At 42.7% G+C, this 26322-nt stretch overlaps 1 protein-coding gene and 1 non-coding gene across 12 annotated transcripts in view; one reads left to right on the forward strand and one right to left on the reverse strand.

The window, feature by feature from the left end:
• Positions 1 to 25974, reverse strand: part of ralgapb (Ral GTPase activating protein non-catalytic subunit beta) — a 129436-nt gene extending 103462 nt beyond the window's left edge. For 10 of the 11 annotated variants that reach the window (XM_048608177.1, XM_048608176.1, XM_048608178.1 and 7 more), the window contains exons 1-2: positions 25833 to 25974; positions 1394 to 1620 (exon numbers count right to left, since the gene is read on the reverse strand). In XM_048608177.1, coding sequence (XP_048464134.1) covers positions 1394 to 1579 — 186 coding nt within the window. In that variant the 5' untranslated portion in view covers positions 1580 to 1620; positions 25833 to 25974. The remainder of the gene's footprint in view (positions 1 to 1393; positions 1621 to 25832) is intronic. The other variant, XM_048608169.1, reaches the window with a different exon arrangement.
• Positions 17058 to 17131, forward strand: trnai-aau. Its single transcript has one exon. It is a non-coding gene; the product is annotated as a tRNA-Ile (tRNA).
• Positions 25975 to 26322: the final 348 nt, after the last annotated feature.

Here is a 26322-nt window from a genome sequence, read left to right on the forward strand (position 1 = left end):
ATTCTAGTGCATGAGTCACAAAAGTTAGCATGACTCAATTTACAAATATAAGATCTTAAGTGGCAACAACATGGTGGACATAGAAAGATTGTTTCCTCTGTGGGTTATTAGTCCAGAACTGGGTGTATTGTTTTAAAATTTTAGAGGTGAAGAAATGTTTTTTTTTCCTGAGAGAGTTGTACAATTTTGGAACTGTCTGCCACAGAAGACAGTGTAGCTAGTGTCATTGAATATTTTTAAGATGGTGGTGGATAGATTCTTGTTTCACAAGGAGTCAAGTGTTATTAGGGGATAGATAGGAATACGAAATTTGAGACAACAGATTTTGAATCCGAGATAGATGAGACTTTTGTTTAACAAAAAATTAAGGGACACGGGCCAAAGGCAGGTATATGGAGTTAGGCCACAGATCAGCCATAACTTCACTGTATGACAGAAAGGCCGACTACTGTTTCTATGTTCGATCAGCTATTATCTCACTGAATGGTGAAGCAGGCTCAAGGTCTAGTTCTGTACCTATTTCATATGTTCGTTAATATCTACGTATATACAAATGCAACACAGCATGTTACAGTTTTGCTACCTTTTAAAAGAGTCAAAGTCATACAGCATAGAAACAGACCCTTTGGCCCAACTTGTCCATGCTGACCAGGTATCCTAAACTGATCTAGTTCCATTTGCCTGCATTTAGCCCATATCCCTCTAAACTCTTCCTAATCATATACCCATCCAGATACCTTTTAACTGTTGTAATTGTACCCTCCTCCTCCATTTCTTCTGGCAGCTCATTCCATACACGTACCACCCTTTGCATGAAAAAGTTGACCCTTAGGTCCCTTTTAAATCTTCTCCCTCTCACCTTAAACCTATTCTCTCTAGTTTTGGACTCCCCTACCCTAGGGAAAACACCTTGGCTGTTCAACTTTTCTATGCCCCTCATGATTAAAGTCCCAGCCTATCCAGTTCTCCCTATAACGCAAACCTTCCGGCCCCAGCCACATCCCTGAAAGTTTTTTTGTACCCTTTCTAGTTTAGCAACATCCTTCCTATATTCGTGTGACCAGAATTGTAGGCAGTATTCTAAAAGTGGCCTCACCAATGTCTTGTACAGTCGCAACATGATGTCCCAACTCCTATAATCAATGTTCTGACCAATGAAGGCAAGCGTGCCAAATGCCTTTTTCACCACCTAGTCTGTGATACCAATTTCAAGGAACTATAAGCTTGCACCCCTAGGTCTCTGTTCAACCACACTCCCCTGGGCCATACCATAACTATGAAGGTCCTGCCCTGGTTTGTCCTAATGTACCTAGGCTATTTTAAGAAAAGTGTTTATTCAAGCAAACTGTTTATTTCAAAGTATAGCACATGGATCAATCTTCCAGGGACTTGCCTCTTTGTCGGTTTTCAGAATGCTTTCATTGCTGGTTGCAGAAGAACTGTTCAGTCCCTGTCCCAGAGGACGGACCACAGCATTAGCTACATCTTTACCAACATTGCTGGGATAGCTGTGCAGAACACTCATGTGACCTCGGTCACTCTGGATGATGAGTTGCAAAGATCGCCACTCCGAGTACATGGTGTAGCGGTGGCACACGATCCACTCACTTTAACATCTGTCTGAAAGAAAAGGATCAGACATCAGCACTAGATTTAAGATGTTAAAAGAACATTTAAATCATACCATTCTTCTTCCATGTCAGCAAAACAAACCTATATCAGAAATTTGAACATTTACATGCTTTACGAATCAAAACTTTTGCATGATTCTCTTTGGCAAAATGGCTAGGACTTTAGCCAAGTGGAATATTGGCAATACAAGAGTAAGAAATTTCTGATTATATTTGGAAGACCTACAAGAGAAAAATTCACAAGCAGGAACAAAAACACTAGCCATAACAAGCTATACTTTTTGCGTTCAAAATCACACTTGCCTTCTTTATCAGTGAGTTATATCCCCAGGATCTAACTTAATTGTCTCTTGAGTATACTTATAATATCTGCTTCATACTGTTTGTTGCAGTGGTACCTTGAATTCCACAAATGTTATGGTTCTTGCTGACTTACCAATGCTCTATTTGCAGCCAAACACACAGTTGAGTGCTTCACAAAATGCAAACACTCATAGCTTGATCCTATACAAATGTATGTCTGGAATTTCAAGGCATTACACTTAGCAAATTCTTCATAAACTGCTCAATCCTTAAACACAAAAAACCTCTAGACAGTTAATAACAATAACAGTGCAGATAACGGAGGTAATTCAATTCAGCTCAACTTCGTTGTTGCTAGGTCATATTCCTGGCATTGTAGCAATACCTTTAGCACACAACGATTCAATAAGACAGACCACCACCAACTCAAGGATAACAAAGGATTGACAACAAGTACCATTCTTGTCAGCATCAGCCTATGCCCCAGAGTAACACTGACCCTTCCTTAATCTGTGTAGCAACAAGCTTTAAGTCAAATGCATAATCAGAAAGTAAATTAAAACTAGTTTGAAGCAGTCAGCAACATGAAAATGTACAGGTGAACGGGTGTGTAGTAATGTAGTCCAATGATATCAAAACACACTGGGACTTACTGGCAGACACAGTAATTACATGTTTAAAAACAGAATGACTCAGAGCTAGATCAAGATTGTAATGCAAGGTCATCCAAAAGACTAACATCAAAGCTTATCAGGAGTTCGTAACTGGGTCAGTTTTAGAACTACTTTCCAGTCAGTTACTTGACATATCTGACTGTCTGTTGTCCTATCCTTCTCAACCAGGAATATATATATCTAACAGGGATCAACACAATTTTAATCAGTCTCACCAGCTCCATTACAAAATCAGAAGTCACACAACATTAGGTTATAGTCCAACAAGTTTATTTGAAATCATAACACTGGCACCTCTACATCCTTTACGAAACTAAGAGGACAATCCACTGTTTGTTTTCCTATTCCCAATTCTGGCCTTACTAATTTAACACATGCCACACTTGGTATTGCATTCACTTCAGATCTGTTTACCGACTTCTTGCACATAGATACTTCCAGTAATTCACTTAAAAGAGAATTCAGTCCTTATTTAACAAAACATATGAATTATGAAATTAGACATTTTTGCAGTTGTTCTCCCCATCGTATTTGTATCATCCTCCAACACCCACATTTATATATAAAAAGTATATAAAAAGCATGAGTCCTAAAGGTTAAACAACATCCCATCCCCCCACCAAACAGGAAACTCAAGATCTAGTTCATTCCATCCAAATTAAAAATCGATTCACCACTGCTCTCTGCCTCATGAGGGGAACGGATAAGGTGAAAAGCCAACGTCTTTTTCCAGGGTAGGTGAGTCCAAAACTAAAAGGCATAGGTTTAAGGCGAGAGGGAAAAGATTTAACAGGGTACCGGAGTGGCTACTTTTTCACACAGAGGCTAATGCACGTATAGAATGAGTGGCCAGATGAAGTGCTGGAGGTGGGTACAATTACAACATTTAAAAGGCATTTGGACAGGTGCATGGATAGGAAGGCTTGGAGGGATATGGGCCAAACACAGGCAAATGGGACTAGTTCAGTTTAGGATACCTGGTCGGCATGGGCGAGTTGGGCTGAGGCGTCTGTTTCTGTGCTGTATGACCCTCAATCATTAACCGATTATCATTAAAGGAAAAGCAGATTAGATCTTTTGCTACTGTGATACTGAATCTCACTGAAATGATGCAATGCAAAATTTCATTTGTTGACACTCAACCTTGAGAAAAGAAATTCATCATCTGATTTGATTTATTATTGTTACATGTTCTGAGATACAGTAAAAAATATTGTTTTGTGTGCTAACCAGACAAATTAAACCTTACATAAAATACGTCAGGGTAACAGAACAGATTGCAGAATATGGTGTTACAGCTACAGAGAAGGCGGAGAGAAAGATCAACTCTAATATAATCATAGAATCCCTATAGTATGGAAACAGGCCATTCTGCCCAACAAATGCACACTGCCCCTCCGAAGAGCATCCCACCCAGACCCATTCCCTTACCCCCTGCATTTCCTCTGTCTAACCCACCTAACCTAAACATCCCTGGGCACTATGGACAATTTAGCATAGCCAATTCACCTAACCTGCACATCTTTGGACTGTGCAAGGAAACCCACGCAGACACGGGGGGAATGTGCAAACTCCACACAGACAGTCACCCGAGGGTGGAATTGAACCTGGATCCCTGGCGCTGTGAGGCAGCAGTGCTAACCACTGAGCCACCACGCCACCCTATGAGAGGTCTGTTCATAAATCTGATAACAGCAGGGAAGAAGCTGTTCTTAAATATGCTGGCACACGTTTTCAAGCTTTTTATCTTCTGCCCAACATGACAGGGTGGAAGAGAGTACAACCGGAGTGAGAAGGGTCTTTGATTATTTTGGCTGCTTTCCCAAGGCAGTGGGAAGTGCAGATGGAGTCAATGGAAGGAAGCTTGGTTTTCGTGATGGACTGGGCTGTGCTTACAACTCTCTGTAATTTCTTGTGGTCTTGGGCAGAGAAGTTGCGTTGGGATAGGATAATTTCTACAGTGCATCTATAAAAATTGATGAATCATTGTGGACATGCTGAATTTCCTTAGCTTTCTGAGGAAGTAGAGGCATTGGTGTACTTTCTTGTTGTAGCAATGTGGACGGACCAGGATAGATTGTTGGGTGACATTTACTCCTAGGAACTTGAAGCTCTTGACCACGTCCACCTCAGCACCATTCATACAGACAAGGGTGTGTCCTCCACTCTGCTTCCTGAAGTCAATGACCAAATCCTTCATTTTGCTGACATTGAGGGAGAGATTGTTGTCTTTGCACAATACCGCTTTCCTGTACTCTGTCTTGTTGTTGCTTGAGATCTGACCCACTACAGTGGTAACATCAGCAAATCTGTAAATGGAGTTAGAGCTGAATGTGGCCAGAGTCGCGAGTGTACAAGGAATATAGTAAGGGGCTGAGTACGCAGCCTGTGGGGCACTGGTGTTGAGGATTATTGCAGAGGCGTTGTTGCCTTTCTTACCGATAGTGGTCTGCGGGTCAGGAAGTCGAGGATCCAGTTGCAGAGAGGGAAGCAGAGTCTGAAATCTCAGAGTCTGGAGATGAGTTTGGTTGAATTATAGTTTTGAAGGTGGACATAAAGTCAATAAATAGGAGTCTGAAGTAGGTCTCAACCTAAATTGGCACCCCTTTATTGTGAGACTATGTCCTCTTGTCCTAGACTCTTCCACGAGGGCAAACATCATCTCAGCATTTACCCTGTCAAGGGCAAGAATCTTGTGTTTCATAAGACCATAAGATACAGGAGCACAATTAGACCATTTGGCCTATTGAGTCTGCTCCACCATTTAATTATGGCTGACATGTTTCTTAACCCCCTTCTCCTGCCTTCCCCACATGACCTCTGATCCCCTTGATTAATCAAGGCCCTACTTATCTCTGCCTTAAATACACTCAAAGACTCAGCCTCCACAGCCCTCTGCGGCAATGACTACCACGGAGTAACCACCCTCTGGATGATGAAATTCCTCATCTCAGTTCTAAAGGGTCATCCCTTCACTCTGAGATTGGGTTCAAGTCTCTTCTAGTTTAGTCTATACAGGCCTCTCAGTATTCTGTAAGTTTCAATCAGATCCCCCATATCGAAGGTCTGAGTACAAATCCAGAGTAATCAAGCACTCCTCATATGACAAGTCCTTCATCGCCAGAATCATACTCGTAAATCTCCTCTGGACCCCCTCCAAGGCTGGTTTTAATGAGATCACCTCGTATTCTTTTAAACTTCAGTAAGTAGAGTCCAAGTCTGCTTTGCTCACAAGACAATCCCTCCATACCAGGGATTATCCTAGGGAATCTTCCCTGAACTGCTTCCAATGAAATAATCTTTCCTTAAATAAGAAAACCAAAACTGCTCACAGTACTCCGGATGTGGTCTCACCAGCACCTTGTACAGTTGCAGCAAAACTTCCCCACTCTTGTACTCCAACCCCCTTGAATTAAGAACCAAAAGAACTGCGGATACTGTAAATCAGGAACCGGTTCTAAGGGTCACTGGACTCGAAACGTTAACTTTGATTTTCTCTTCACAGATGCTGCCAGACCCCGCTGAGCTTTTCCATCAACTTCTATTTTTGTCCCTTGAAATAAGGACGTTTCTGCTATTGTAAGCTCCACTGTAAGCTTGTCACTGTAGTGCCTCCTTCACTGTCTTAACGTTCACTGTTGTTTGATTACATTTCTGTGAAGCAATGGAAGATTTTTGAGCAATGAGCAATTTGTTTGTCAAATGATTTTTAGATTCAATTTGATTTAAAAACAGCACACAGCCTGACAACTTCTAACAGTGAAAAGGGTGAGATCAGAAAAGTAGAATCATTAGGTCTGAATTAGACCAATTATTAGACCAATATCACAGATCCTTTATTGTCACAAGGTCAAAACAGCCAACCCATCACCATTGTGGGTGCCCCAGAACGACTGCTGTGGGTCTCCCACCATGTTTTCGTGACTGCAAGAAATGGGCCTCGCTAGAATTGTCTATAACCAGAAAGCAATTTTAAACAGTGCCACCACAGTAGCAAACATACAACTGCAACACTGCTATTTCCAACACAGCAAACATGCCACAAAGGACTGCATGCAGATGAGGAATGGGTCATTAGTGAAACTTTGTGAATTTCTGACATGTGATAGTGCAAATCTGGGACAAAGTCATTGTTGGAGATTCTCTGGCGCTGAAGGAATGGGCAAGAGTGGAATAGTCGAATGCAATCCCATTAAGTTGGGCAACAAATGCAGAGTAGTTAATAAGGGAAAAAAAATAGACATTTGTGACTTTGGTTAAGGTAATTTTGGTGCTGTGGAAGAGAGAGAGACCGACCCTGATTACAAGGATTCAAATATAAAGTTATGAAAGCATACATACTGACATGCAAGTTAGAATCAGGCAGTACTCCTTCTAAGACAACAAGGTGTAGAGCTGGATGAACACAGCAGGCCAAGCACCATCAGAGGAGCAGGAAGGCTGACGTTTCGGGCCTAGACCATTCTTCAGAAAAAAAAAGCATTCCTTCTAATTTCTTTCTGGCTGTGCAGGCCTCCGAGGTCCATGCATGGCAGCAACTTCCAAACCAGAAGTCAATGCTGCATCAGTGTGCATGTCAATCACCATGCACGGAAGTTTGAAGTGGTTGTGTTTGCGCAGCTTTGAGGGAACATTGTGCTCTTTAGTCTGTGCTGACATTCACTAACACCATGGATGGTCAAATTGTAAGTTCCAACACAATATTACTATCTACCCTTTCACACCTTTGCTTACAAAAATCTATCCATTTCTGCCATAAAAATATTTAACATGCTGCTTAAACTACCTATTGAGAAAGAGTTACAAAGACTCATGACCCGCAGAGAAATTTTTTTCATTTTCTTAAATGGGCTACCACTTAACTTTAAACAGTAACTCCTAATTCCAGATTATTCAACTCTCTTCACATGCATCTTGTCAAGCCCCTTGAGATTTTGTAGATATTTTCTAATCAACCTGTTCAGAGATGTTATTACACACCTCAGGAGCAGACGGGACTAGACCCCACCCTCCTGGTCCAGAGGTAGCAACATTCTCAGGGCACCACAAGAGCCCACTCAGGACCTTGTACGTTTCAATCAATCACCTCTTACTCATTTTAACTGCAGCAGATGCTAGACAATCCTGTTCAACCTTGTCTTAGAAGGCAACCTGCATTTTCCAGTTACCTGTCTAGTAAACTTTCTCTGAACAGTTTCCATCACATCGGCATCCTTCCTCAAGTAAAGAGATTGGTACTGTACACACTACTCCAGATGTGATCTCACTAGAGTCCTCTATAAAAATGAAGCATAAACTTCCTACTTGTGCATTAAATTCCCGTTATAATAAACACTAACATTCTATTAGCTGGTCACATTATTTACTGTACTGTACCTACATGCAAGCCTTTTTGTAATCCATGCAAAGATACCCACATCCCATAGCTCTGCAATCTCTCATCATTTAGACACTATGCCGTTGGTTTAATTTTCTTGCCAAAGTACAAAAAGCGAATTAGGAGGAGAGTGGGCCATTCAGTCCCTTGAGTCTGCTTTGCTGTTCAATTAGATCTTCGTTGATCTGTTTGTGTTTTGTAAAGACCACATACTTTTACTTTCCTGTATGCTTGATAATGGACTGAAATGTGAAAAAGGACTGGGATAAATGCAAAGATTGTCGAAGGACTTTTTAAAATGACTTCACAGGATGAAGACATTGTTAGTTAGGCCAGCATTTATTGCCCTTCCCTAATTGTTGCACTTTTTGAAAGCAAATTACCTGACTGCCACTCATTGTAAGATCTCTTTACATTGCCACCTATGAGTGGGGCTTTGGCCAGCATGAAGTAGTTGGATAGAGTGGACACAGAAGACTGGTTTTCCCTACAGGAAAGGCCATTTACCAGAGGGTACAGATTTAAGGTGACTGGTAAGGGATTAGAGAGGTTTGAAGAAAAACTCTCTCACCTAGAAGGTGATGGCTGTCTGGAACTCACTGTCCAGTTTGGCAGTTGCGATAGAAACCTTCTACTCTTTTAAAAGGAACCTGGGTTTGCACATGAAGTACAGTAACATGCTGTAACACCCCAGACTAGGCACCAGAAAGCAGGATTACAATAGGCAGTTAGTTTGTTCAGCCAATGCAGATACGATGGTCTGTTTGTACTGTACATTTCTATGGTTTACGGAGAGAGCAATTTAGATTCCGGAGGCATTACGACTGATTCTGAGGAAAATGGAACCTGCATAAACTGGATGGGTTGAATGCCATTATGTCTGGGATCAATATCCTCACAGAGTCTAAGAGTGGGGGAGAGTTTAGATTAGAGAGGCAGGGAGAAGGGATCTTGAGCAAGGAGTCACAGGAGAAAGAAAAAAGGATAAAAATGAAAGATGGAAAAATAGGAAGCATAAGTGGCTGGCAAAGGAAACAAGGGGCAAAAGCAACTAGGGCTACAGTACAAAAAAATGTATAAAATAATAAAGAGACAAATATAAAGGTACTGTATATCAACGCATGGAATGGGCGGCACGGTGGCTCAATGGTTAGCACTGCTACCTCACAGTGCCAGGGATCCGGGTTCGATTCCACCCTCGGGCGACTGTCTGTGTGGAGTTTGCACATTCTCCCTGTGTCTGTGTGGGTTTCCTCCGGGTGCTTTGGTTTCCTCCCACAGTCCAAAGACGTGCAGGCTAGGTGGATTGGTTATGCTAAATTTCCCGCAGTGTTCAAGGATGTGTAGCTTAGGTGGGTTATAGGGGGATGTGTCTGGTTGGGATGCTCCGAGGGTTGGTGTGGACTGGTTGGGCTGAAGGGCCTGTTTCCACACTGTAGGGATTTTATGATTGTAGACAAAATTCTGAATGCAAATAGTGTAAACAAGCAGGATAGGATTGAGATTATGGAGGCATGGCTGCAGAGTGACCAAGGCTGGGATCTGAATATCCAAGGGTACTCAATATTTAGGAAAGACAGTTTTAAAGGAAATGGAGGTGGGGGCAGCATTGTTAGCGAAAGATGAAATCAGTGCAATACTGAGATAGGATATTCGCTTAAAATCTAAACATAGAATCAGTCTAGGTGAAGCTAAGGAGGAACAAGAATTAGTTAAACTTATCTACAGACTTCTAAACAATAAATTAGAGCAACATGTAACAAGCATACTACAGTAATCGCGTTGACTTTAATTTACACACAAACTAGGCAAACCATACTGGTAAAAGTACGGTGATGGATAGATTCCTATGTGTACAAGAAAAGGCAAATAGCAGACTGCTGTATTGGCAATGCAAAGGGGTTAATTAATAATCTTGTGCAGGATCCTTTAGGGAAGAGTAACCATTTTAACGTGACAGAATTCCTCACTGAAATGTAAAGTGAAATATCCAAGTAGGGTCCTAAAGCTAAATGAAGCAAACTATGAAGGTATGAAGGGGGAGTTGGCTATGAAACATTGAGTGGCATCATTAAGTGTCATGACAATGGATAGATAATAGGTAATATTTAAGTAATATATATTTCTTTCTAGTGTAAAAACACAACAGGAAAACTGGCCCGAGCATAGCAAACAAAGGAAATTAAGGAGTACATTAGATCCAAAGAGGACTTGTATAAAGTTGCTAGAAAAAGCAGCAAGCCTAAGGATTGGGAATAGTTTAGAATTCAGCAAAGGAGGGCCAAAGAGATTAAGAAGGGAAAATAACTTGCAAAGGAACAAATGGAGACTGTAAAAACTCTTATCAGTATGTAAAGAAAAAGACAAATATAGATGAAATCCCATTAAAATTGAAACCAGAGGATTAATGATGGAGAACAATGAAATGGCTATGCAATTAAAGAACTACTTTTACGCTGTCTTCAAAAGAAAGAGACACAAACAACTTCCTAAAAATGCTAATGAATCAATGGTCTATTGAGAAGGAGGAATTAAAGGAAATTAGTATCAGTAAAAACAAGTGCTGGAGAAATTAATGGAAGTGAAAGCTGATGAATCCCAGCACCTGACAATTTACTCCTGCTGCATTGCAAGGTGGGGTTAGTGTTAAATATAATCTCACTATTTAAAAAAGGAGGGACAGAGAAAACATAGGCTTACAGACTGGCTGGTTTAACATCAGTAGTAGAGATAATCCTCGAGTCTATTAGACAGGATATGATAACAAGGTACTAAGAAAATATGGGTGGGATTAGAGAAAGTCATCATGAATTTATGAAAGGAAAATTATGTTTGATAAATTTACTAAAGAACTTTTTTGAGGATGTAATCACCGATTGGCAATCCTTTATTCAAAAACCTCAGGATCAATTGTTTCTCGGATGAAGGATATTTTCAGTATTCAGATACACTTACTTATTCTTTTAAGATCTTTTACTAATCATCTTGCAACCAAAAGCAAAATATTCATTTAATTCAAGCTCAATATACCCTAGTCTGTGGGGAACAGGTTCACATCACCTTTACAGATTCATCAGGTTTCCAGCAAAATCTTTTTCTCATTATCTCTTTACTTATTATTCTTCGACTCTACTTGTTGCTACACTTTCCACTTAGGTCAGTTTGGGCCTTTTGAAAAAAAAAACTTTGCTTGGCCCAAAAGCAAAGTATTTTCTCAAAGGGTCCGAACAGACCGGTAGACGTGCTGAGTTTAAGATTTGGAATAAAAAAAAACTTTTCTTTTAGGTCAATTTGGGCCAAAGTTTCTTTCCAAAACGCCCAAACACAACAATTGGGTCCACTTTTGAAAAGATCTTTGCTTTTTAGGTCTGTTTGGCCTTTGGACATGGATTAAGGATGCCCGACCTGTAGGAGAAGAGAAAAGGGAGAACCAGTGGATGTGGTCAATTTGAACTTTCAGAAAGCTTCTGATAAAGCCCCATTAAACATATGGGATTGGGGTAATATTCTGGCATGGATTGAAAATTGGTAAGCAAACAGGAAACAGCAGGAATAAATGGGTCTTTTGTAAAGTGGAAGGCAGTTACAAGTGGGGCACTGTAGGGTTGTGTTTGGTTCCAGTTATTCACAACATACATCAATGATTTGAACATGGGAACCAAATATAATATTTTCAAGTTTGCTGTTCATACAAAACCAGGTGGGATTGAGAGTGGTGAGGACAATGTAAAGAGGCTTCAGTGATTTAGACAAATTGGATGAATTGGCAAGTACATGACCAATGCATTCCACTGTTGATAACTGGGAAGTTAGGTGATAGATTAGGAAATATTGATGTACCTGGATGCCATTGTACGACAGTCACTGAAAGCATGCACGCAGTTGCAGCAAGCAGTTAGAAGGCAAATAGTAAGTTAGTCTTCTTCCAAGAGGACTCGAGTACAAAGACAGGTCTTACAGCAGCTTTACGGGGCCTTGGTAAGACCACACCTGGAGTACTAGATGCAGTTTTGTTTGTCTTAACTATGGAAAGCTATACTGCCACAGAGGGAGTGCAGTGAAGGTTCACCAGACTGATTCTTGGGTGGCAGGTTTGTCGTTTGAGGAGAGATTGGGTTGATGGGGCCTGTATCCACTGGAGTTTAGAAGAATGAGAGGGATCTCATTAAAATGTATAAAATTCTGACAGGGCTGGATACAGGAGAGGTTTCCGATATGGAGTGGGCCTAAAACAAAGGATTGTGGTCACAGGATACACGGTAAGCCTCTGGGTGGCACGGTGATTCAGTGGTTAGCACTGCTGCCTCACAACACCAGGGACCAAGGTTTGATTCCACCTTCAGGTGATTGTCTGTGTGGAGTCTGCACATTCTCCCCGTGTCTGTGTGGATTTCTTCTGGGTGCTCTGTTTCCCCCCGCCACAGTACAAAGATGTGCAGGTAGGTGGAGTGGCCATGCTAGATTGCCCATAATGTCCAGGGATGTGTAGTCTAGGATGGATTAGCCATGGGAAATGCAGGGTTATAGGATAGGGTAGGGGGATGGGTCTGATGCTCTTCGGAAGGCCAGTGTGGACTTGATGGGCTGAATGGTCTGCTTCCACATTATAGGGATTCCAGGGTTTAAGTTTGAGAAATTTCTTCACTCAGAGGACATCAATCCGACGTAGCTCTCTACCAAATAAGACTGTGGAAGCCAAGACATCAAACATATTTAAGAAAGAGAGACACTTCAGGAGGCTAAAGATGCCAAAGCATACGGGGAGCGAATGGGAGTATGGCATCGAGACCGAGGATCAACCATGGTCACGTTAAAAGGTGAAGCAAGCTTGATGGGGTGAATATTCTACTCCTGTTCTTATTTTCTATGTTATCAAATGCATTTTGGAAAGCCAAGGCATTACTTGGAGATGGTGGCATAGTGGTAATGTCATCTAGAATGCCAGACCAATATTCTGGAGCCACGGGTTTGAAACCCACGACAGCACGTGGTGAAATCGAAATTCAAAGAAATGAATGAAGTGAAACTGCATTGGAAATTGAGTAGCAGGACTCGGTTAAGTTCATAGCTCAGTAAAATTGATTTTAAGTTTAAACTTATTGTAAAATGGTACTAGATGGCAATTTATATGGAGCTGCAGCATTATGAAACATCCACTTCCCATAGCTTAAGGCCACAGCAAAGAAGTCTGCATTATGATCTTCCAAACATCAATGAACTGAATGTTCTTCTGGGGAAAATTCAGATGTAGCCCCAGTGTTTTAACAAAGAAATCCCAAGGGGTTCTACTTTGGTGGAGATCTGGGTGCTGGTCACTTCACTCACTATATTTTTTGTTATTGTTGTTCATTCAGGGATGTGGACTTTTACATCTGAGCCAACATATATGGCACAACACTAACTGCCCACAAGGAAGTGGTGGTGAGCTGCCTTCTTGAACTGCTGCAGTCCATTTGGTGTAGGTACCCTCACAAAGTTGTTAGCAAAAGAATTCCAGGATGTTGATGCAGAGATAATAAAGGAATGGTGGTATACTTTCAAGTCAGGATGTTAAGTAGCTTGGAAAGGACTTTACAGATGATATTACCTGCTGCCCTTGTCCTTCTAGATACAAGTGGATGCAGATTTGCAAGCTGCTGTGAATTTCTGCAGTGTATATTGTAGATGGCATACACAGCTGAAACTATGCCTCAGTAATAAAGGAAGTGATTGTTTGTGGATATGATGCCAATCAAGCTGACTGTTTTGTTTTGAATAGTGTTAAAGTTCTTGAGTGGTGCTGGAGCTGCACTCATCCAAACAAATGAGGAGTATTCCATCACATTCCTGACTTGTACCTTATAGATGGTAGACAGACTATTCGGCAATCAGGTGATGAGTTACTTTTTGCAGGATTTATAGTCTCTGACCTGTTCTTATAGCTACAGTATTAATATAAGATATGACTTGTGAGTCCTTGTGCATGAATCACAAGAAGTTGGTTTGCAGGTGCAGCAGGTAATTAAGAAGGCAAATGGAATATGGTCCTTCATTGCTAGAGGGATGGGAGTTTAAATAAAAAGGGAGGTTATGCTGCAGCTGTATAGGGCGCCGGTGAGGCCATACCTGGAGTGCTGTGCACAGTTTTGGTTTCCTTACATGAGAAAAAGCGGGTGCAGAGGAGATATACTAGGTTGATTCCAGAATTGAGAGGTTTGGCTTTTGAGGAGAGATTTAGCACACTGGGACTATAGTCGTTGGAATTTAGAAGAGGGGGGGGAATCTTTTGGAAATAAATAAAATTATGAAGGGAATAGACCAGATAGAAGTAGGCAGGGAGGTTGTTTCCACTGGTGGGTGAAACTAGAACTGGGCACATCGCCTCAAAGTAAGGAGGAGCAGATTTAGGACTGAGTTGAGGAGGAACTTCTTCACCCAAAGGATTGTGAATCTGTGGAATTCCCTGCCCAGTGAAGCAGTTGAAGCTACTTCGCTGAATGTTTTTAAGACAAAAATAGATAGATTTCAAACAGAAATTAAGGGTTTTGGTGGTGAGTGGGCAGATAAGTGGAGCTGAGTCCACAAAAAGATCAGCCATGATCTTATTGAATGGTGGAGCAGGCTTGACGGACCAGATGGCCTACTCCTGCTGTTTCTTATGTTATGTTCATTAATCACCAAAACAACAGCATAAGACATGAGACCAAAAGCAGACCATCTAGCCCACCAAGTCTGCTCCATTTTTCCCTTGAGATCATGTGGATCGGTTAGTCCTCAATTCCACTTTTCCAAGTTTCATGTCATGCAACCTTCTGGGTTCAATACCTTCAAATTGTGAACGCATTCCTTCCGTTTCTTTTAGCTTTGCTTGTAACATTCTCTGTCGCCATGTCCTCTCACCCCTCCCCCACTCCAGTGGACAAAGTCAGAAGTCACACGATACCAGGCTACAGTCCAACAGGTTTATTTGAAATTTGAAATCACCACCTTTCAGGTAACCTGACGAAGCAGCACTCCAAAAGCTCATAATTTCAAATAAACCTGTTGGAAAATAACCTGGTGCTGTGTGACTTCTGACTTTGTCCACCCCATTCCAACACTGGCACCTTCGCATCATGTGCCACTCCAGGGGAACTGTCTATTCTTTCCAGTCTGGCAGACACACCATTGTTCTGCCATTCTCACATTCCGATCACTTAATCTGAACTATTAACACACGTTTTTCCCCAACAAATGCCTCCACGTTCCCACTTTTGCATAAATGCTGCCCCCTCCATATTTCACTTCAGCTCTGAACAGTCATCCAAACTCAAACGTTAGCTTGCTTTCTCTCCATGGATGCTGCCTGACCCACTGTGATCTCCAGCACTTTTTGTTTTCAGTATATGCCCATAATCTTCAGTATACGTCCCTCTCAGGCTTTGTTATATTTGACAACCCCGTTTCAACAGCCCTGTAATAGAGAATTCCACAGATTCACTACCCTTTGAACTAAGTGGGTGGCCCCGTACTCCAGGACCAAGTCCCCTGATTCTAGACTCTCCACAGGGGAAACAACCTCTCCACATCTACCCTGTCAAGCTCTCTAAGAATCTTGCATGTTTCAACACACAAGGAAGAACCCCCTTGCTCCTATTTGAATACCGGTCATTGAATCAAATTGGGCTCAAGACATTGAGTAAAAACCTAGATCCATAATGTTCTGACTGACAGGTGAGAATGCAACCACAGACATATGGCTGAGTTATAGAAGCAGATGTAAAATATGAATCTTCATTATTAATCAGCAGTATATGAAAACTATTTTGAAAATGAACCGTACCCCTCAGTTAATATTTCAGTCCAAGAGTTTACAATCTACTAATCCTGAATAATCGGTGCCTAACATTTAGCATTGTGTGCTAAATAGATATTAACCTTCACTGTCAAATATGACTTTGTTTATCACCAGGATTGACCTTGGCTCCACCTGATGTCACTAAAACACACCGAAGTCGGTACAAGATTTTGCAAACAGAATTGCTGCAGACATCCATCCTCACTAATATAAACATGCATAAAATGATGGTGAGGATCCCTTAAGAAGTGGGGAAGAAAGTTGAAGTGGAAGCATCGACAGGCATGGTCATCAAGGTCTCCCAGCAACTGCACTGCTGACCAAGGCAGCTAATTCCAGCCTGGATTTAATTTATTTTTATTTAAATGAAGAGCCAAAATATTCCTGGTGAGGTGGCAAGTTACCTCCAGTTGGGTAGTCAGACGACATTCATCACTCGTGTCTATTTGGGAATAACTCCTTATGCCTGAAGCATCCAAAGCACTGTGTATCTTGGAACTGCACTCCAGTCAACAGTCAGTACATTCAGAGAATATAGGGAGGAAATAAGATTGAATAAGATACATTAGGAACTTCAGGTATAATTAATTCTTGAAAGTGTGTCAGAGGGTGTTTAGAAGGTCAGCTCAACAAGTGGCACTGCATAGAACAAGAATCAATGCTTCTTTTAAAAACATTTATGACCAGGATTTGGTTATATAAAAAGCATATTTTCAAAATTTGCATATAACATGAAACTTGGAAATTTAGCAAACATTGAGGAGAAGGGCAATGGACCCAGAAGGATATGGGTAGATAGGTGAAAGGGGTATATACCAGGAAGGTGAAATTTAACACATTGAAATGTGGAAAAATGGAGAGACAACATAAACAAATGTAATGATTTTAAATGTGTACAGGAAAAGAGGAAGCTCAGACTTTGAAGGTGGTTGCAAGAAATTCAGAAGGCTGTTAAAAAGACTTACATTCTTGCTTGATTTTATGAAAACATTAGAAAAACGAAATGACGCTAAACCTTTACAAACCAGAGTTAAATTCCAAATGGAGTACTCTGTTCAAGTCTGATGCCGAAATGATATTCATTCACAGAATCCCTACACTGTGTAAACAGGCCATTTGGCCCACCAAGTCCACACCGACTCTCCAAACAGCACCCCGTCCAGACTCACCCACCTCATCCTATCCCTGTAACCTGCATTCCCATGGCTAATCCACCCAACCTATACATCTCTGGACACTATGGGCAATTTAGTGGCGGTCAGTTAGCTCAGCTGGTTAGAGCGTGGTGCTAATAACACCAAGGTCATGGGTTCGATCCCCATACTGACCAAGTGAGTTGGATCCTTGCCGCTAGTTGCACGCATTGCGTTCTGATTGGGGGCTTGTGCTGCAGTCTCTGCTTTAGAGGGTGGCATAGTGGTTAGCACTGCTGCCTCACAGCGCCAGGGACCGGGGTTCAATTTCACCCTCGGGCAACTGTCTGTGTGGAGTTTGCACATTCTCCCCGTGTCTGCGTGGGTTTCCTCCCACAGTGCAAAGATGTGCAGGTTAGGTGGATTGGCCATGCTGAATTGCCCATAGCGTTTAGGGATGCCTAGATTAGGTGGGTGCTCTGAGGGTCGGTATGGACTTGTTGGGCCAAAGGGCCTGTTTCCACATTGCAGGGATCCTATTCTTCTATGAAATTTAGCATGGCCAATCCACCTAAGCTGCACCAGGCCCCTGGTGCTGTGAGGCAGTAGTGCTAACCACTGAGCCACCGTGCCACCCCAAATGAAACCAGGGCTTTCTCATATTGGAGGGTCCTGAAATCAGAATCCCTACAGTGTGGGAGAAGGTCCTTCAGCCCATCAAGTTCACAGTGACTTTCCAAACAGCACACCCCTCCGCCCCCCCCACCCCAGAACTAGATCCTTACCCTATCCCTGAAACCCTGCGTTTCCCATGGCTAACCCATATAACCTACACATCCGTGGACACTATGGACAATTTAGCATTGTCAAGCCACCTAACCTGCACATCTTTGGACTGTGGGAGAAAACCGGAGCACCCGGAGGAAACCCATGCAAACTCCACACAGACAGTCGCCCGAGGCGGGAATCAAATCGAGGTACGATTTTAGCCTCAGGTGACTGTCTGTGTGGAGTTTGCACGTTCTCCCTGTGTCTGCATGGGTTTCCTCTGGGTGCTTCATTTTCCTCCAAGTGGAGCATTCTGTTCGAGTCTGGGCATCTCTTTTTAGCAAAGATGTCAAAGTCTTGTAGAAGGTGCAGAAGATACAAAGATATTCACTAAAATTGTACTAGAGATAGGGGACTTCAGTTATGCATTAAACATATTTGCAGAATTCAGTGGAGGACTGAAAGAAACTTAAACACATCCAATTTACTTTAACTGAAATTGTACAGAGCTTTTGGGATATTTCCGATCCACATTCCTGAATTTCACCATGCTGCCTTATTAAACCAGAGTTGCTTGTATCAGGATCATTAGGAGTTTCTTATCCAGGTCCTGCCAGTTGATTGAGCCTGTAGATTCCTGACATCTGATCACCAAAGCAAACATTTCAATTATGCTGTGGGTACAATTAGCTGTTGCAGCTTGCATCAGGCACATTAAGCAATATGTCAATTCTACTGAAATCAAATATAAAGAATGTGAAACAGAAACAAGAAAATATGCTGGAACAAGTAATGGGTTCATTAAAAGATCCAAGACAGGTTAACATTCTGGGGGCAGAGACTTTTTGTTCTAACCCCTCCATTTCAGACCAAGAGTTTCCATTCAAACAATTCAAATGTTTTTTTCAGGTCAAAAGGGTGGACATGGGTATCCGCACGGGTTTGAGGGCTACGTGGAATATTTCTTATTCCAATCCTATTTCGGCTCCCAGCTACAACTCTTCCTCTGGTATATCGATGATATTATTGATGCTGTTTCCCTCTCTCATCTGGAATTGGAAAAGTTTATCAATTTCACTTCCAATTTCCACCCCGCTGTCACCTTCACCTGGTCCATCTTACTCCTCCCTTCCCTTCCTCCACATCTGTTTCCATTTCTTGGAATAGGCTGGCCACCAATATCCACTACAAACCAACTGACTCCCACAGTTACACTGACTATACATCCTCACACTCTGCTTCTGTAAAGACTGTTTTCCTCTCTCCCAGTTCCTCAAACTGCATCACATCTGTTCTGACGGTGCCAACTTTGATAAGGGGGCATCTGAAATGTCCACCTTCTTCCTCAATTGAAGATTCCTCAACATGTAGTTGACAGGGCCCTCAACCAGGTCCAACCCTTCTCCTGCACTTCAGCCCTCACCCCCTCTCTTCCTTCCCACAACACTGATAGGGTCCCCCTTCTCCTCACCTACCATCCCACCAGCATCCATACCCAGAGGATCATTAGCCGTCATTTCCACCACCTCGAGCAGGATGCACCAGCAGACAGATACTCCCTTCTACTGCCTTACTATTTTCTCTGGGACACTCCACAGCATATTTGAGCCATTTCTTTTGCTGCCAGGTCAGTTCTGCCGATATGACTTACCAAGTAGATCAACAAAATCATAATGACTTATTCAGAATTTTCAGTACTTCATTCTTAGGTAGAATCAAATCAATTCCCAGTGAGTAGAGAATCCCCACAAGAAACATCTCTTTCTGGTGTGATGGCTTATTTACAACCAACCAAACTGGACAGCAGCAGGGGACATGTATATTTACAATTTAGATGTGCAAATATTTTCAGGGTTAGTGTGGTCATTCATTTAGTTCTTTACCAGTACAATCTAATTGTAAACCATATCTAGAAATTGGCTGGTGGATTAAAGGTTCCTAAAAGGTTTCCTAAAAGTGCATGGATGTGATTAAGTTCAGCCATAATCTGTCAAACAAAGGAATAATATGCTCACTTTCTCTGAGATATAGTTCAGTTTGAGGCAATGGAAGAAAGAGTGATGCCTTTGCTGGTACTTGCCAAACAGAGATGATCTTGTGTGGTGGTGTGCTGTTGAAATGGCAGTACACAACCTGGCAAACCAAGAGCATTAGAAGCAAGTAACTATTTTGTGTGTCTTTTGAAACGTGATGGAATACTCCCCCCATCACAGCAGTGATGATACTATTGAAACCTATTAGTTCATCAGAAGTCTGTAGTAATAATTAGTCAATCTAGGAGATAGCTTTAAACCATTGCCTAATGATATAATTAAATTTGCAACTGCTTTATTTGGCTGTTTTATTCATGAATCATCTTTGATAGAAGGTCTTCCTCCCTTTAGTTATAGTTTCAGTGTCTTAAAGAAGGGATACATTTATTCTGGTCGGACTGGATGTATGAAAACAGACTTTTGCTTGTATATAGACAAGGAGAAGGAAAAATAAATCACCTTGCTTAAGTTCGAAGAAACCTAAAAATGCCTTTAATCCAGTAGTGAAGCTCACACAAATCTATGCAGAAACAGGATGGGTAAATTCCTGCCATCAACTGTATTATTATGGCAAAGATTAAGGGAGAGAGACTCCCATGTAACCACAAAATCAATTAGATGTTCAAGTCAATAATTTCTGCAGTAAGTCAGACACATTCGGCATACTGGATCCAACAAATTACAGGGGGAAAATGAGACTAACTATTAAATAAATTTTGTATGTGATACATTTTAAAGGTATCACCTGATGATAAAGGTAACTTAGTGCTAATGATACAGGATGATCATAGGTCTAGGCAGAGAAACAGAGAATAGGAGCAGGAGGAGGCCATTCGGCCCTTCGAGTCTGTTCTGCCATACTTCACAATCATGGCTGATCGTCCAACTCAATAGCCTAATCCTGCTTTCTCCCCATAACCTTCGATCCCATTCACCCCAAGTGCTATATCTAGTCGCCTCGTGAATACATTCAAAGTTTTGGCTCTTCATCTCCATCCTAAATCATCTATCCCAAATTCTTATATTGTGGCCCCTGGTTCTAGGCACACACCATTGGGAACATCCTCCCTGCACCTACCCTGTCCCACCCTGTTAGAATTTTCACAAGTCTCTATGAGATCCCCCTCATTCATCTGAACTCTAGAGAAAACAATCCCAACCTAGTCAATCTCTCCTCAAACGTCAGACCTGCCATCCCTGGAATCAGCTTGGTAAACCTTTGCTGCAATCCCGTGAGAGCAAGAGCATCCTTCCTCAGAAAAGGAGACCAAAACTGCACACAACATTCCATGTGTGGCGTCACCAAGGCCCTGTATAACTGCAACAACACATCCCTGCTCCTGCACTTGAAACCTCTTGCAACAAAAGCCAACATACCGTTTGCCTTCTTTACCACCTGCTGCATCTGCATGTTTATCTTCAGCAACTGGTGCACAAGGACACCCAGGTCCCACTGCACACTCCCCTCTCCCAATTTACAGCCATTCAGGTAGTAATCTGCCTTCTTGTTTTTGCTTCCAAAGTGAGCAAACTCACATTTATCCAAATTATACTGCATCTGCCATTGATTTGCCCACTCATCCAACTTGTTGAGATCATGCTGAAGGATCTCTGCATCCTAGTCATAGTCCACCCTCTCACCCAACTTCATATCATCTGCAAACTTGGAGATGTTACATTTTGTTCCCTCATCCAAATCATTAATATATATTGCGAATAGCTGGGGTCCAAGAGGGTGCAAGACTGAGAATGTGAACTCACTTCATCAATTCTGGAAATAAAATTATAGAATCAATAGAAGTGATCAAACTGTTGGATTGTTACCATAAACTTAACTGGGTCACTGATGTCCTTTACCGAAGGAAATCTGCTGATCTTACCTGGTCTGAGCCTAATTTTGGGTTAGTTCCACACCAACGTGGTTGACTCTTAAATGCCCTCTAAAACGGCCTAGCAAGCCACTCAAAATGGTAAGCAGCTATGTCACAGCCTGAGAATTAACTTTCAAAATTATAAATCTCTTCAACATCAATATTGCATCCAACAATGTAAAACTCAAAGTTCTCAAATTTTGAGCAGAACAAAATCTATGATTTCACTATTCCTGCATTTCATAGTTCAAACGGACATTGCATGAAATTTTTATTTATCACAACACTTTACAGAATTTGATATAGCACCTTTTATATTCTGCTGTATCACAGCAAGAACAGGAGGCCATTCAGCCCCTCCAGCCCGTTCCACCATTCAACAAGATCATGGCTGATCTGTGGCCTAACTCATATACCTGTCTTTGGCCCCACATCCCTTAGATGCATTTTTGTTAAGCAAAGGCATTATCTCAGACATTAAATTAACAACTAATCCTGCATCAACTGCCATTTGTTGAAGAGATTGCAAATCTCTACCACCCTGTGTGGGTACAAGTGCTTCCTAACATCTCTCCTGAATGGCCTGGCCCTAATTCTCAGACTATGCCCCCTAGTTATAGAATGCCCAACCAGTATGTAAAGATAAACAATCTTCACTGTCTTTTCCTGTAAACAGCTTGCAGACTTGATCGATCACCCCTTAACCATACAAATTTTATAGAAAACATGTCTAATTTGTGTAAACGCTCTTCATACTTGAGGTCCAGGTATTAATTTTTATAAACCTATGTCATACTCCCTCCAAGGCCAATATACCCCTCCTAAACTGTTAAGATTAAATCTCGTTCTGTAGGCAAACATGGCAGGAAACTTTCACAACTTGCATTTATATCTTGCTATTAATCAAGTCAAATATCCCATGGTGCTTTATGGGCGTATAATTGGACAAAATCTAACACTAAGCCACCAAAGCTGATAACCAAAAGCTTGGTCAAAGAAGTCATTTCAAAGCCTACCTCTAAGTTTTTAAGAAAAGGGCAGAGAAGCAGGACAGCTTTAGGGAGGGATGAAGGCACAGCTGCTAAAGATTTAATGGCAAGATTAAAAGTAAAATAGTCACCACAGTCCTCCCAGACCAAAGGGCTGCTCTCTAATTAGAAAGAGATAACTGGTAATGGTTTAACCTCAGGGTCACCAGATCTCAGGCATGGGGAAGAGGGTGAAGAGAGCCCTTCAAGATAACCTCAGCCAATGTGGGAATTGAATCCATGTTATTGGCATTATTCTGCATCGCAAACCAGCCATCCAGCCAACTGAACTAATCAAATGCCAATGGCAGGAGATCAATTATGAAAGTGCAGAAAGGTTTCTCAAGATCTTCAAATAGAGGCAAATGGATGAAAGTTTTAGTGATATTGATTTAGGGATAAGTTGTCCAGACACTCGAAAATTCTCTTGTTCTTCTTCCAAAACTCTATTCACTTAACAGACAATATTTTCATATTTCTTCAGAGAATGTGGGTGTCATGGGCCAAGCCAACATTTATTACCATTCCCTGAATCCTTCACTGAATCCGGGAAATGAGGTAACCAATTCCAATAGATCCCAGAGTGTAAATAACAGGCGCTTCATCGGAGGCTGCACTGATGATGTTACCCAGCAGGGTAATGAAACGTCTGCGAACTAACGAACCAGCTCGGCGACAAAACCAACCACAGCATCCACAACCCGAGCTACAAACCTACTCAAGAACCTATGATGGTACCTGGAACAATGTAACATTCCTCGAGTCAGCCGAATTCAACTGACAGCACTCTCACCTCTAAGTTTGAAATTCCTAGCTTTGAGCACAAAAAACGGCTGTCACTCCACTGCAATATTGAGAGAGTGCTGCACTGTCAGGTGCTTTCAAATGAAGCATTAAACTGAGCCCCCACGTGACCTCTCAGGCATACATGGGATTATTTCAAAGAGCAGTTGTGCCCAATGACCTGGCCACTATCAGGCCTGTCTCGTGCTGCTGTGATGAGCTTGAACAATTCATCCACTTCGCCAACACCTTTCACCCTGACCTCAAATTCACTTGGACCATTCCAACACCTCCCTCCCCTTCCTGGACCTCTCCATCTCCATCTCTGGCAACTGACTCAGCACCGCCATCTATTTTAAACTCACCGACTCCCATAACTACATCGACTACACCTCCTCTTACTCACCCTCTTGCAAAACCGCGATCCCATACTCCCAATTCCTCCGCCTCCGCTGCATCTGCTCCCAGGATGAAGCATTCCACTCCTGGACATCTCAGGTGTCCTCCTACTTCAAGTCCGTAACTTCCCCCTCCCATGATTCATGATGCCCTCAACTGTACCTCCTGCATTTCCCACACTTCTGCCCTCAAACCCCTCCCCCAACAAAGACAGTCCCCCTAGTCCTCACATACCACCCCACCAATCTCCGAATCTAACGCATCATCCTCGGCCACTTTCACCACTTGCAATCAGATCCCACCACCACAGAAATATTCCCCTCCCCATCTCATCTACTTTCCATAGGGACTGCTCACTCCGCAACTCCCTTATCCATTCCACACTCACCACCAAGCTGACCACACCCAGCACCTTTCCCTGCAATGCCTGCCTCTACACCTCCCCTTTCAGCTCCATCCAAGGCCCCAAACAACCATTCCGTATCCAACAGGGATTCACCTGTGCATCTTCTAAACTGGTCTACTGTATCCATTACTCCTGACGTAGTTTCCTGTACATCGGAGAGACCAAGCGCAGACTCAGTGACCGATTCATGGAGCATTTGCGCTCTGAACACTCCAATCAACACCACCTTCTGGTTGCCAGCCATTTCAACTCCCCTTCCCAGTCCCTTGGCAACATGCCCATCCTGGGCCTCCTCTAATGTTGCAATGAGGCCACATGAAATTTGGAGGAACAACACCTTATATTCCACCTCGGGAGCTTACAACCCAATGGCCTCAACGTAGAATTCACTAGCTTCAAGCTCTTCTCCACCCCGGCCTCATCCCATTTCCAGCCCTCCCTCTCATTCCCACCACCTTGACCTGACACAATCTATCTGAAGAAGGGTCCTGACCCAAAACTTCAACTTTCCTGCTCCTCCGATGCTGCCTGGCCGGCTGTGCTTCTCCAGCTCCATACTGTGTTATCTCTGACTCCAGCATCTACAGTTCTTGCTATCTCTGTCCATCTTCCTTCTCACCTTTCATTTCCCCCCTTTCCATTGATCAATCTCCACAACCCCCTACTTGCATCCATCTGTAACCACCACATCTATCTTCCCCCAGCCCCACCCCGCTATTTATTTCTGAGCTCCCTTTCCAGTCCCCAGTCCTGATGAAGGATCCCGATCCGAAACGTCGACTTTCCCGCATCTCTGACGCTGCCTGACCTGCTGTGTTCCTCCAGCTCCACATTGTATCGACGAAAAATTCTTAAGCTCATGGCTGTTTATATAAACAAGGCTACAGATCACCAATCAAACAGCAAACACTGTCAACCCCCAAGTTACGTCACATGGACCCAACGAGAGTATCCATGAAAACAATTACTCTAACAGACTTATATCTGTAATTTTTTTAGAAAAGAAAAATTTAAGGGAAATCTTTTTCTCGAGAAGCTAACAATTTACCTCGTGTTTAACTGTAATGAACAAATATACTTACCAGCTACATAACGTACGATAAGATTGATTAAGCACAGAAACTATGAGTAAACAACATCAAGACGGAAAGGTTGGTCCCAGCCCTGGAATGATCTGCCGACCCGATGTCTACGATTATTTTGGTCAGCTATCAAGCTTTACATTCGTGTCTGTTCCCTCACAATTTCAGCTCTGATTAAAGTGAAAGCTTTTAAAAACCCAAATACGAGCATTTCTAGCATTAACTCCTTAAGAAAAAAACATTTCTATCGCTGTCAAACCTCCAAGCAATTTTTTCATATAGGAAGTTTATTAAGTAACTACCGGATCAAGTTCAATTTCTTTTATTCCCCGTTTTACAGACAGTTCTCCCGATGCTCTAACCCCTAAAGGTTGGCACTGCTGCTGAACGGGAGACGGTTTGAGAAGTGGCAGGGTCTGTACTCGAGGCCCAGGCTTTGGCCGTGTCACAGGCCGCGGCTGAGTAAGACCCGGCAGGAGGGTGAGGAGCCACGAATCGACACCGACTGAGGAAGGAGGCAGCCTTTACCTGTGCAGTCAGAGAAAGCCGACATGTCCCGGGCAACATTCACCAGCCTCTCCAATGCTCCCGTTACCACAGAAAGTCAGCCATCGCTCAGGGGAGGCGATCAGATATCTTCCCACCCCCTTCCACACTGCCCGACCGAACCCGCCGGAAATGGCCGAGTCCGGTCTTACTCCTGCGCCGGGAACACCCGAACCGCCTGCCGGAAACCGACGACCCGGACACGTGTCGTCTACCGGAAATATCCGACTCCTACCGGGAGTACCCGAACTGTTCGCCGGAAACAGCCGAGCCCGGACGCGAACCGCCCGCTCGGGAAGGCGAGATTATGATGAAGAAGGTGGTACTATGTAAGAACAACCTACATTTGTTTGTGATGATCAACCGAGCCCATAGTCTTTGGTTTCGTGGCCTGCTGCTAGGTATGGAGTACATGAGCCCAGGGTGGCACTTCGGACAAGTGAGAGGGAGCCGGACAAGCTGGAGGTGCCAT

Source organism: Rhincodon typus, chromosome 19, assembly GCF_021869965.1.
Source record: "Rhincodon typus isolate 14 chromosome 19, sRhiTyp1.1, whole genome shotgun sequence".
NCBI classification, from domain to species: domain Eukaryota; kingdom Metazoa; phylum Chordata; class Chondrichthyes; order Orectolobiformes; family Rhincodontidae; genus Rhincodon; species Rhincodon typus.